General features: G+C 55.5%; 1 protein-coding gene across 1 annotated transcript; it reads left to right on the forward strand.

The window, feature by feature from the left end:
• LOC111149498 (solute carrier family 15 member 3) lies at positions 1-13,259 on the forward strand. The gene is made up of 8 exons (XM_022506596.1): positions 1-971; positions 4,141-4,430; positions 6,707-6,854; positions 8,234-8,344; positions 9,048-9,216; positions 10,857-11,015; positions 12,384-12,539; positions 12,975-13,259. Exons 1-8 carry the CDS (start codon positions 432-434, stop codon positions 13,127-13,129), a joined length of 1,728 nt encoding a protein of 575 aa, XP_022362304.1. The 5' UTR covers positions 1-431; the 3' UTR covers positions 13,130-13,259.

The raw sequence follows: 13,259 nt of genomic DNA on the forward strand, positions 1-13,259 counted from the left end.
GCAGTGGAGGGGCCAGGAGGAGGCGGTGGGGGCAGAGCGAGCCCTGTGGGAGGGTCCCCTCCCCAGAGGGTAAGCCAGGTGTCACAGGGGTAAGGGAAGACACTTAAGCCCGGGCGACCGGGGAGAGCAACAGGAAAGGAGGGGGAGGGGCAGAGAGGTGGGGCGAAGAAGGGTCGGCAGCGAGGGCAGCGGTGTTGAGAGGAGGGGGAGAAAGGGTGGGGGGGTCGGAAGAGTCAAGGTGGGTGGAGGAGAGAGGACAGAGCCGAGGGTTAGGGCCGGGGAGGTAGAGGCTAGGTGGCCACTGAGGCCGGAGGGGGAGAGAAAGACAGGCAGAGGGGACGGGAAGACAGAGAGGGGGAGCCACAGGGGCTGAGAAAGGAGGGCAGCCCGTCTGAGGGTGCGGGGCCGCAGGGCAGGGCCACAGGCGGAGGATGGCCGCGCGGGGAGCCCGGGAGGAGCGCCGGCCGCTGGTGGCGCGCAGGCCGCGGGCGCCCCGACGGTGGCGGCGGACCGCGGCGGCCGCGGTGCTGCTGGTGGAGACGCTGGAGCGCGCCGCCTTCTTCGGCGTCTCGGCCAACTTGGTGCTCTACCTCAACGGCGCCAGCTTCAACTGGGACGGCCAGCAGGCGTCCCGCGCCGCGCTCGTCTTCCTGGGCGCGTCCTACCTGCTGGCGCCGGTGGGTGGCTGGCTGGCCGACGCGTACCTGGGCCGCTCGCGCGCCATCACGCTCAGCCTGCTGCTCTACCTGGTCGCCTCCAGCCTGCTGCCCGCCACCGCCTTCGTCGACGGCCGCCGCTCCTTCTGCGGGGAGATGACCGAGTCGCCGCTGGCGCCCGCCTGCCCGTCGCCCGACTGCACGAGCATCTCGCCCACCCCGTACTGCGCGCCCACCCTCTACTCCGGGCTGCTGCTGCTCGCCCTCGCCGCCAGCTCCATCAGGAGCAACCTCACCTCCTTCGGGGCGGACCAGGTGAGCGGCGGGCGCGCGCCTGGCGAGGTCCAGGGAGGGCGCAGGGCCTGCGCGGTTCCTGGAGCTGAGACCGAGAGCCAGCAGCGGCCTCAGGCAAACCACTTCCCCCCTTCTCTGCTCCCGGTTTCCTTACTGGAAAGAAGAGGGGGCGCTAGGTCTAACAACAATAACGATGGCCGCGATGGTAATAACCGTTGTTGTTGGCTTTCTTGGACCATGTGCTGCTTTCAATGTTTTAACTCCTTTAATCCTCTTAACTACCCAGGAGGAAGGTGGTGGTGTTATGCCCACTTTACAGATGAGGACGCTGAGGTTTCACTATATGAATCAATCTGTCCAAGGTCACATAGGGAGCAGGTCAAGGGGTGGGAAGGGTAGCTGGACTTCAGGCCCCTCTGGGATCCCCATCTTTATGTGTCCTAGGGAATCTGGGGGCTAGGGAAGGAGTAAGCTCCTTCCTAACCAGCAGAACCAGAGGTGGGGTCCCATAGACTGGTTCAGATCCCAGCTCTGCCTCTCACTAGCCATGAGCACTTGGGCAAATATCTCAGCCTCTGAGGCCTTTCTCTCTGCTTTTGGACAGAGTGCTGCACACAGGAGAAATTCAATAAATATCTACCAAATGAATAAGGGCCCAACGAAATGGCAGTATATATTTTTCTTTTATAGAAAAAAATTTTTTTAAAGATTTTATTTATTTATTTGACAGATCACAAGTAGGCAGAGAGGCAGGCTTCTGTGGGGGTGGGGATGGGCAGGGAGCAGGCTCCCTGATGTGCAGAGAGGCCGATGCTGGGCTCAACCCCAGGACCCTGAGATCATGACCTGAGCCCAAGGCAGAGGCTCAACCCACTGAGCCACCCAGGCACCCCTGATAGGGCTATATTTTGATAACTTCACTCAGTGGGATATTAGACAATAAGTTTAGGTAATATGTAATATGTTTAAAACAACCACATAGGGTGTTAGCAAAAGCAAGGCAGTACTGAGTACAGAATATGATTACAGCCCTTTGAAAAGACTAGGCGTCAGCTAAAACGAGAAACAGGAAAAGGCTGTCACAATAGTGTGATCAGACCACAGGACTTACTGTACTTCTCCCTTACTGCCTCTGTTGTTCAAATGTTCTTTAATTGTATTTATCCACCATCATAAAGGGGATATTTTATTTATTTTTTTTTTTAAGATTTTTTATTATTTATTTATTTGTCAGGGACAGAGGGAGAGAGAGTGAGTGAGCACAGGCAGACAGAGAGGCAGGCAGAGGCAGAGGGAGAAGCAGGTTCCCTGCCAAGCAAGGAGCCCGATGTGGGACTCGATCCCAGGACACTGGGATCATGACCTGAGCCGAAGGCAGCCACTTAACCAACTGAGCCACCCAGGTGTCCCATAAAGGGGATATTTTAAAAGAATCTTTGCATCCTACCCAGTTTCCATTGTCCTTGCCAAGGACTTACTCATCCAGGCTATTGGGGTTCCTTTGATGACCGGGGACTTGGTGCCTCCAGGGCACCCTCTCCATTCCTTGGCTACTGTTGACCTTCCTTCGGACTAGGAGACGCCCAACATCTGTCAATAGGCATCTCTCTTCTTCCCTTCATTCTGCTCTTTCACTGATGTGCACTACACCCCCGCGTGCCCTAGGCTGCCCTCGGGAGTCTGAACCTGACCCATAGGACAAGGTGGAAACACTGAAATGATTCCAGGCAGAGGTGGACATCACTGGATTTGAGTTCTTTAAAAATGTCTCTGGCTGCAATGGAGAGTGGGTGGGGACAGCAGGAGCGGGTACCCCAAAGCAGTGAGGGACTGCTGCGGAATTCAGTAGGGCAGTTAGATGGAGGGTGTGTGGGTGGGAAGGGTTCGCACCATCTGGCAGACAGCCATACCTAGGAGCTGTGTTTTTAACACACTTGCTGATTTCAGAAAGGGCCATCCATCATTCTTGACAAAGTGCTCATTTTGGGAGAGCTCATTTATATCCTGAATGGGCTGCCTGGTCTTCCCTCTTAGAGCTGCAATTTTCATATTAATTTACATCCAATTAATAAATGGAAGTGCCTGCACATAATGGGGCTTATTCAATTTTCTGTTTGAAAGTCAACAGCAAAAATTCTCATGTGGACATGGTCTTCCCCCTCTAATGCCTAGAGGAGCCCTCAGAATCTCTAGGAGTACGCTTCTGTATAGACTATAATTTTACCTTTAGAAAGGCAAAAAAAAAAAAAAAATACTTACCTTTTCCCCAACACAATCACAGAATGCCAAGCTTAACAGATAGGAAAACCAGTGGATTTCGAGATGTGGTGGTTTGTTGAAAAGGTGACAGATGTAACAGAGTACAGAATCACTTTGAAAATTGACCTCTAGTCTTCGCCGCTTTTTAGAAATGCAGATGCCTGGGTCCAGCCCCAGACCTGCTGGGGCAGAAACTGGGACCAGGGTCTGGGAGAAGTAGGACCAGCCAGCACCACTGACCCGAACCAGCAGACCGGAAGGGGGCCTGGGGCTTGACTGTTGTAGATTGATCCAAATCCTGGGTAAAGATTTTCAGTCTTTCTGCCCTTGCTGGGGGGGACTGATTTCTTTTTTTGTCAGGCCAGAACCCGCTCTTGGGGCTGTGTCCGAGACTACCTCTGCTTTCCCTAATAGGCCAACCTTGCTTGACTGGGCCTAGATCAGAAGGAGCAAGAGGAGGGGAAGGGACGGGCCGATGGGTCACAGGAGAAAACTCAGCATTTCCAAATTGCAGAGGAAATTCTCAATTAGACTTTTAACTGTTCACCACATTTAATAATGTGAAATAGACCTGATCTTTTTGGCTTTCTTCTGATTATAAAGGTGAGGCATACTGTAGGCCATTCAGTCGAAGACAAAGGAATAAACCAACCAGAAATGAACAAAGTGACATCAAAGACATCTGTTGTGTGCACTTCTTGGTGAAAATTAAAAAAGCACGGTGTGCCATGGACATGAAAAAACAGCTGTGCCAAACTATCTTGATCATTAACAAGTGACTCCCAAGGGAAAGGCTTATTCATTCTATCAACCAATATTTAGTGCCTATTTAGTGATCAGGGACCAGGAAAGTGCCTCTCTGGGAGAGGGGGTGCAGTACCTCATGGCAGGGTGCCCCCGGTCCTCCCTTACTCTCACCCCTGCCCTGCAGGTGATGGATCTTGGTCGCCATGCCAGCCGTCGCTTCTTCAACTGGCTTTATTGGAGTATCAACGTGGGTGCTGTGCTCTCGCTGCTGGTGGTGGCTTTTATCCAACAGAACATCAACTTCCTGCTGGGCTACAGCATCCCCGTGGGCTGCGTGGGCCTGGCCTTCTTCATCTTCCTCTTTGCCACCCCCATCTTCGTCACCAAGCCCCCCACAGGCAGCCAAGTGTCCTCTATGGTTAAACTCGCTCTCCAAAGCTGCTGTCCCCGGCTGTGGCAACAACACTCTGTCAGGTAAGAAGGGGGCTCTTGGGGAAGAGGGCCATGGAGCATGGACATGTGCTGTGCTCCTCCGGGGGAGGCATGGGCCAGTTGGAAGGACGTTCGGGGTCAACTCCTGTGGTAGTCCTCTATGACGGCCTGCTGTGCTGGGGGCTGGAGCGGCGAGGGTGACTGAGGATGGTGACCGAGGTCAAGGTGGCGGCAGCGGTGGTGCGGCTGGTGGGCTCACTATAGAAAGTGGGAGGCTGTTCGTGGTCTTGACAGTGATGATCGAGGTGGAGGTGTTTGCTAGCAGCCTCGGTGAAGCTAAGTCACTGGTGACTGACGAAGGCGGTAGGGCTGGCTGGTGATAGAGATGATGGTACCAGTGCAGGCTGTTGGGATATAAGATAAGTAATCCAATGCCACACTGGTATTAAGTGTAAGAAAGTCTAAGAGGGCACTGTGTGGTTCAGTAGGTTAAGCATCTGCCTTCGGCTCAGATCATGATCCCAGGGTCCTGGGATGGAGTCCCGCATCGGGCTCTCTGCTCAGCGGGGAGTCTGCTTCTCCCTCTCCCTCCACCCCTCCACCTGCGCATGCTCTCTCTCTCTTCTCTCTCTCAAATAAATAAAAATATTAAAAACAAAAGAAAAGGGGCGCCTGGGTGGCTCGTGGGTTAAGCCTCTGCCTTCAGCTTGGGTCATGATCTCAGGGTCCTGGGATCGAGCCCCGCATCGGGCTCTCTACTCAGCGGGGAGCCTGCTTCCTCCTCGCTCTCTCTCTGCCTGCCTCTCTGCCTGTGTGTGATCTCTGTCTGTCAAATAAATAAATAAATAAATTCTTTGGGAAAAAAAAAGAAATCTGCCACACTTGCTCCCCTTGAGTTAGCCGGCAACCCAGGGAGGAAGGTTCTGAACAGCCTCTCACAGGCACACCAGCTTGCTTTGGCCCCTGTCCTTCCTAAAGTTAATTGATGACTTATGCTAAGCAAACCTGTGTCTAGACCCTGGAACCGGTTACGGAGCCTGTCAGTAGGATCTAGATGGAAAAGGGGCAGCACATGTTTGTCTGAGCTGGTGCATTGCTTTGCTGTGGGGTTTCCTTTTAACGATCCAGCATAGCCCAGCAGACCGTCCTGGAATTCAGTGGCTGAAGCAACTGTGTTTTCTTACCTGTCATAATTCCACGGTGACTGGGCTCAGCCGGGCAGTTCTTCTTCTTCTTGTGATGTCATTGTGGGGAGGGGGGGCTGCAGTCATCTGGCCAAAGGGGTTAAAACCATCCAAGATGGCTCACTTACGTCACTGGTAGTCCACATCTCGTCCCCCATCATGGGGCCTCATGCCTGTGGCTGGAGCTCCTCACGGCAAGGGGGGTTGTAGGAGAAAGAGTTTTCAAAGAGTGAACGCTCTGAAGGGAAAGAGACAGAAACTATTGGTCTTAGAGTCTGATATCGGGCTTGGAGTCCCCGAGCCACCACTTCTGCTCATTCCGTGGGTCAGCCACAAGGCCAGCCTGGATTCCAGGCAGGGGAGCGAATCGGCCGTTGGTGGAGGAGTGGCATCCCACCATGGGAGGGGAGAGGCTAATAGTGGCCATCTTTAGAAATGACTGCACTGGTGTTGCCCTTTTTGGCATCTCAAAGGATGAGGCAAGGCTCTAGATCAAGAAGGGATTAGAAACCTGTCCAGACAAAGGGCAAAGGGGGAAGGTCGCAGCAGTGGTTAATCTATCCTGTTTCCCAACAATTTCCCCTACACCCCTACCTCTCCACTGTCTCCGTCCATAGGGAGAGGGCTGTAATGTTGCCTGTTGAGGAGGATGGACTTGGTGATGGCAAATGGGGGTGCTTTGGGGTATGTCAGATCTGGGCCACCCTCTCTCTCTCTGAGTCAGGCTTGGATTGGGACTTCCTTGCTTCCATGGGACGCTGATACTGAGGCCAAAAGTTCCCCAACACTCTGTTCACCACAGTCCCTGGTCTTCCTTCCCCAGACCGCTGGGCTCGAGCTCCAGGAGGGAGGGGTCTTGATCAGCCACCTGTGCGAGAAAGGGGACAGTAAGCACAGTGACAGGGAGTGTAATGAACAGTTGGTGGGAGGTTGGCTTTGGGGGGAGATCGCCTCATTCACGACGATGATGGCGAGGATGGTGATGATGGTGATGATTGAGAAGGTGATGCTCCTGGTGGAGGGAGGAGATGGGTGATCTCAGAGGTGACCACTAGTGATGGAGGAGCAAGATAACGGTGGCCGTGGGGGTGGTGATGGCTGCTATTTTATCTGCTGCCCCCCATCACCCCACAGAGACCCTCAAAGCACCCAGCCGCTGCCTAACCAGAGGTCTCCCCAGCCTGGCCCTTCCCCCCAAGAGGACATGGCCAACTTTCAGGTGCTGGTGAAGCTCTTGCCGGTCATGGTGACCCTGGTGCCTTACTGGATGGTGTATTTCCAGGTGAGCATCCGGGTCTTTCGCTCTGGGGGCACAGGCTCCCTGGTCACCTGACAGGCCTCCGCTCTCACCGTAGAAGCCCAGAGCTTGTGGAAGAGAAGGCAGGGGGTTGCAGCATGACCTGTGGCTACACAGGGCCTGGCACAAAGCCATCCCGGTAGAGAATAGCATGAGGAACTCTGGAGACGGGTTTGAGGCCCAGTGCCCCGAATGTCACCCTGTCTGTCTGGGCCTCATGTGCCAAACGGGGGTTGTGGAGGCTCCCCCCAGCTCAAGAGCAGTCAGATCCTCTGACGTGGCAACGGAGGCCCAGGGTTGCCCAACGCCACATAGCCAATCAGGGGTGAGCTCCGTGGGTTGAGTCCCCTACCCGGGCTGTGTCTCAGAACCACCTGCAGAGCTTTTGAAACTGATTCCATGTCCCACCCCAGACTGTGGGGGGAAGTCTCTAGAAGGGTAAACTTCTCAGGTGAGACTGGTACTCAGCCTGAGAGTCTCTGCTTCCAGCCATCTCCTCAGGGGAAGGCTGTGGGGGGAGGGTGGGAGGTGGGCGGTGGGCAGCAGCTTATAGCCCCAACTTTTAGCCCCCAGAGGACAAGGCCTTTGCCTTCTATACCCCCTTCCTAGGAAGCTTGTTTTGCATTTACCGAATATGGGGGTTGTGTAGGGCCAGCCTGCTATTTGGGGTGACACAGAGGCGAGGGGACAGGGACATGAGGAGGGTGTGTGTATGCGTCCGCTGCTGATTCTCAGAATACTGACATCATTACACACCAGTTGGTGGATAGCTGCTGTCCTGAGCACCCTGAGTGCCCTCTCCTGCCCCAGGCCCTCCTGGGGGATCCTCCCGGTCCCCCAGTTTTATAGAGCAGCTAACAGGGTGATGCCCAGTGTGGCAGTGGGCTCCCTAGAGCCTTCCCAGAGCCATTCTGGTGGGCCAGGGCCTACCCGGGGCCTGTGCTGTGTCAGCCCGTGGGATGCAGCTTGGCCTCAGTGTCAACGGAGAGCTCCCCGTGGGGACAGCCATGTCATTATCTTCCCCATGTCAACAGACATTTCTCCACACCTCCTCTGTGCCAGGTCCTGGAGACACCAAATGTGAGTCAGACCAGCTGTGCCCAGGCTCTGGGATAAGGCTGCACACAGGGCTCATGGGCCTGGAAGCAGAGCGAAGGAGGCTCCCTGACCCGGCCTGGCTCCTGAGGAGGAAGGAGAATGGCGGGGGTGGGGTTTGGTCACATCCCCTGAGGCTGGGGGAGAGGACCGCTGTCCTGCGGCCTGGTGCTCCTTCTGAAGAACGCCCATCGAGGAGCTGGCCGGCTCCCGGGCTGAGGGGGAGGCGGCCAGCTCTGTGCCAGCCACGGCTCCGCCCCTCTTGGCAGATGCAGTCCACATACGTCCTGCAGGGTCTTCACCTCCGCATCCCGAACATTTTCCCAGACAACCCTGCCAACAGCTCCGCGGCTCTGCGAGCTCAGCCCAGCGGCTACAAGGTAAGAGGCCAGGCGGGGGTTCAGCCCCGACGGCAGGCGGTGCTGGGTGTCTCCTCTGTAAACAGAAGGCAATGAAGCTGTTCCCACGCCCAGGGGCAGGGGGTCCTCAGGGAACAGGAAAAGCACCTGGAGGACGGGTCAACTTGTGCCCCAGCCCAGGCATCCTGCCAAGATGCTCAGCTGTTCCAGAGAATTCGGGGCCAGCTTTGCTCCCGCCCACTGCCGCTCTGAGGCAGCCCTCAGCGCCTTCAAGGTGCGCTTGGGTCCCTCAATTTCACCTTGACTTCCCTCACTCTCTGGGATGCCTGGATGCCCAGATGTCTGTCTTTCACCAGAACTTGCCAAACCAGTTCCTTGGCATGTCAAAGACTCATAACATCAAAGACCCTCAGAGCTGAGGGTGTGACATTTGCCACTATACCTTCATTCCTTGCTCAGGGCAGACATCACTAGTCCATCCTGACATGTTTTCATGCAGAGCCCAAGAATGTTCCAGGCAGCCATTACCCACTGATAGAAGCCAGAGAAACCTATTTGCCATCCTCTGATTTAATCCCATCCCCGACTTACCCAGTGGAGCAAGGTGCATTCCAGAGAGGGGAAAGGGCTGACCTTGGATCATTCAGGAGGCCAGCGCTCCCCGCTCCTGTCCAGAGCTCCTTCTGCACTGCTAGCCCGTCTTGTTTGGTCCCCTCTTGCCCAGACCCCAGAAGCCTGGCTCCTCCTGGCCAACGTCGTGGTGGTGCTCATCCTGGTGCCCGTGAAGGACCACTTGCTGGACCCTTTACTGCTGCGATGTAAGCTGCTTCCCTCTGCCCTGCAGAAGATGGCCCTGGGGATGTTCTTCGGCTTTGCCTCTGTCCTTGTGGCAGGTGTGTGGGCCTTAGTGGAGGGACATGGGGAGGGAGGCTGGCTCTGCTTTGGGCTGATGCTGGAACTGTGGGCCTAGGCCATGTATACCCTCCCACCATGGGTGTCAGTCTTGGCTTCCCAGGGGGTGTGAGCTGAGGGGGACCTTCCTCCTCTAGTCCCATCTCTGCTCATCAGATGAGGGAACTCAGGCCAAGAGATGCAAAAAGATTTTCCCCAGTGGCATGGAAGCTCCCTGAAGACAGGTTTTCTTTTCCTTTTTCATTCATTGCTATGAATAATGCACATGGCACCCAATCAATGTGTTGGAGAATTTTTCAGACACTCAGACACTTAAAAAAAAAGAATTTATTATTTATTCTCTTCCTTCTTCTGGTTCAAAATGATTTGAAGCCATTTATGACAAAGGGGTCCTGGTAACGAAGCCTTTCATGCTACTGCACAAACCTTTGTCCCTTTCACTCAGCAACTCAGTGATCCCGAGGTTACTAAATGTCTTTGAGCCCCGTCTTTGCAATGGGGATAGTAATTCGTTCAGCCCCAGAGCAGGACCCGAGTTCTGCCTCATGGAATGTAGTCTAGCAGGAGTGTTGTGCAGATTAAAAAAAGGCGAAGTCTGTGAGACACCCAGCACTGTGCCTGGATTATGAGGAGCCAGGGGAATCAAAGCTCAAAAACCAGGATTGTGTTGCAAGGACAAAAACCAAACTAGGTTCTTTTTCAACCTGTGCTTTAATGCAGTTTGTCCTAGTTCATCCCCATAGCAATCCTGGGATTTTTTTTTTTTTTTTTTAAGATTTTGTTTATTTATTTGGCAGAGAGAGACAGTGAAAGAGAGAACACAAGCGGGGGAGTGGGAAAGGGAGAAGCAGGCCTCCTGCTGAGCAGGTAGCCAGATCCGGGTCTTGACCCGGGACCCCGGGATCATGACCTGAGCTGAAGGCAAAAGCTTAATGACTGAGCCACCCAGCGCCCCTTATCCTGGGATTTTTATTCCTACTTTTTGCATGAGAGCACTGGGTCTCAGGGAGTTTAAGTGATTTGCCCACGGTCACACAGCTAACCAGTGCCAGGGCTCAGGACTGGAACCTACATCACCTCCCACCACATCCAGTGTTCATGCCACGACAGCACAGCCGTCTCCTAAGCAATGAGGGGGAAGGAGGTAAAAATAAGCTTGAGAACCAGGTTAAAAACCCTTCTGGATTTCCCGTGGTATCAGGGAAATGGGGCTAGCTGTGAAACCAGATGCTGGCTGTGACATCAAATCCAGCGCCAACTCCTCATCAGCTTGGGTGACCCTGGGCTGGTCGCTTAGCCTAAAATTGTCTTTCTTCATTTGCAAGAATGCATATTAAATGCCCAGCACGTAACAGGCTCTCAATTAACACAAGCTGTTCCTGTTTATGAGTGCAAAACTGCATTCTGAGCTTCTTAGCAGTCAAGGCAAAAGTCGAAGAGTTGAAGCTCAAATCTCGGACCTCCAGCCTGCCCCCAGGCCCGTGTGTGCTTTTCCTTTCCTGCCACTCGGTCCCTGGTGACCTAGTGAATACCAACCACGAGACAAGCTCTGCCCTGGGCTAAGCTTCCGATGCTGGGCCTGGCTATTTATATCCCCCACCCCCACCCCCTTCCACCCAAGGAGGCCTGGAGATGGAGCGCTTACAGTATGTCCATCACAACCAGACGGTGTCCCAGCAGATCGGGAAGGATGTGTACTACGCAGCTCCGCTGTCCATCTGGTGGCAGATCCCTCAGTACCTGCTCATCGGGATCAGTGAGATTTTTGCCAGTATCCCAGGTACCCCGGCCCCCTCCCCTGCTCTCACGCCAATGACGGGCTCTGCCTGGTGCTGCCTCAAAGTTGGAGGTCTCACGGGTCCAGCTTCTGGAGTTCACGGGGGTGGAGGAAGGCCAGGTTTTCTGGGTGGGGCCGAGTTCACCCAGGGGAGACTCACTAGCTCCTGCTTTGGGCCAGGCAGTAGTCTAGGCACTGGAGGTTTGCAGGTGGTTAAGACATTCCCTACCGACTTCCTACATCGTCCCTGGTGCTGTGTTCTTCATCCCCCGTGTCTGTGCGGGTGCTGTTCCCTGTGCCTCAGGTCCAAAGTGAACCCCGCTTTCCCCATCACCGCTGAGCCTAAATGCCAACTCCTCCATAAAGCCCTTTCGGAGGCCCCTGGGCAGAGGAAGTTCTTCCATCCTCCTTCCCTCGTCTCTATTGCGGGTCACTAATAACTCAGGACGTTTGCGGCCCTGGCCGGGCTGTGAGCCGGAGCTGTGGAGTGGAGGTGGGCTCTTTGTTCAGCCAAGTAGCAGGAGCTACTCAGCTGGAGGCCCAGGACTAGGCTCTCGTGGGACTCACTCAGAACTGGGTGGGGGGACGGTCACGAAGACAGTAAACCCAGGGGAGGGCTATAGCGGTGGCTCCAGGGTGTAGGGAGAGTCCCTGGGACGAGGTGGGGAGCAGGCAGGTGGGCAGGGAGGGCAGAACTCAGCTGGTAGCAGGAAGGATGTTTGCAGGCAGGGGGAACAGCAGATGCGAAGAGCTAAGCCTTGTGGGGAGTGTGCGGGGGCTGGGGACGGATGGGGCCAAACCTGGATGGATGTTGAAGTCTCTCCCGAGGGCAACAACAGCGCCCACCCCCCCCCCCCCCGCCCCCAAGGGGACTTTGGCAGGGAAAGGATCCCGATCCTATTAGAGTTTTTTTTAGACAGACCCATCTGGCTGTGTGAGGAGGAAGGCAGGAAGCAGGGGGGTGGTTTAAGAGGCATTTGCAGGGGCTGGACAGTAAATGACCAGGGCAGCGCTTTGGCCTGGGGCAGAGGGAACAGAGACGGGGGCCGACATGAAGTTTCTCAGGTTAAATCAAAAGGATTTGGCGATGATGTTGAAGGAGGGTGGAGGAGGGTAGGGGAGAGAGGGGTGCTGTCCCTGATATGGGAGACCGAGGAGGAGGGTGACAGAGCAATGGGGGGTGCATCCAGGCGGAGGTGTTCAGCCAGGGGACTAGATGAGCAGGGCAGAGGCAAGGGGTCACGGGGGCACGGGGGTCATCCTAGCCTCGTGGCGGGCAGTCATGCCGGGGAGGCCAGGACGGAGGCTGGGTGGGCCCCATCTCTGCTCCTCCAGCGGCCGCTTGGGTCTCCCCCCCCCGTCCCTCTGCAGGCCTGGAGTTTGCGTACTCGGAGGCTCCGCGTTCCATGCAGGGAGCCATCATGGGTATCTTCTTCTGCCTGTCGGGAGTGGGCTCGCTGTTGGGCTCCAGCCTTGTGGCCCTGCTGTCCCTGCCCGGGGGCTGGCTCTATTGCCCTAAGGACTTTGGTGAGTGTGGGGCCCTCCCCGGGGACTGGGACCTGGGTGGTGGGAGGCTTGGAGAGGTGGCAACTAAGTGCTTTGACCCCAGGCCCAGTGAAACAGCAGCCTGGACTCAGAAGAACCGGGTTCTAGCCCCAACTTGGCCAGTCGCCCATGTGGCCTCCCCGCCTTGGGCCTCAGTTTCCCTAACTGTCAAAAGGGAATCTGTGTACTCGACAGACCTCCAAGGCTCCTTCCTGCTTCTGGAAGTCTGCCGTTCCGGCTGAAGGGCCAACTTTCTCTGGGGTCTTTGTGTTTTAAGCCCCTGAAAGAACATCTGATGGGGACTCGCAGGCAGCACAGGATGAGAGGGCTGTCTGTCCACCCACTCCCCACACGCCTTCAGCCGCCAGTCCTGGGGGAGCCCTGCTTGACCCAAATGCCAACCCCTCCTTTCCCCAGGGAACATCAACAATTGCCGGATGGACCTGTACTTCTTCCTGCTGGCTGGCATCCAGGCTGCCACGGCCCTCCTGTTTATGTGGATCGCCGGCCGCTACGAGAGGGTAGCTCAGGCCCCAATTTCCCAAAGCTGTCCCAGCAGGGACAGGGGCTGAACACCCTCCCTGCCCTTCTCTCCCCAGGACACAGACAGTCCAGGACCAGTGGAGGTTCCTTGAGTTTATTCTGTACCCAATGTTAGGATGAAATGGTTCATAAATAAGGGGCATAAGCCCTTCCTCACGA

This window comes from Enhydra lutris, unplaced genomic scaffold (assembly GCF_002288905.1).
Source record: "Enhydra lutris kenyoni isolate GAN:26980312 unplaced genomic scaffold, ASM228890v2 scaffoldscaffold22, whole genome shotgun sequence".
NCBI classification, from domain to species: Eukaryota; Metazoa; Chordata; class Mammalia; order Carnivora; family Mustelidae; genus Enhydra; species Enhydra lutris.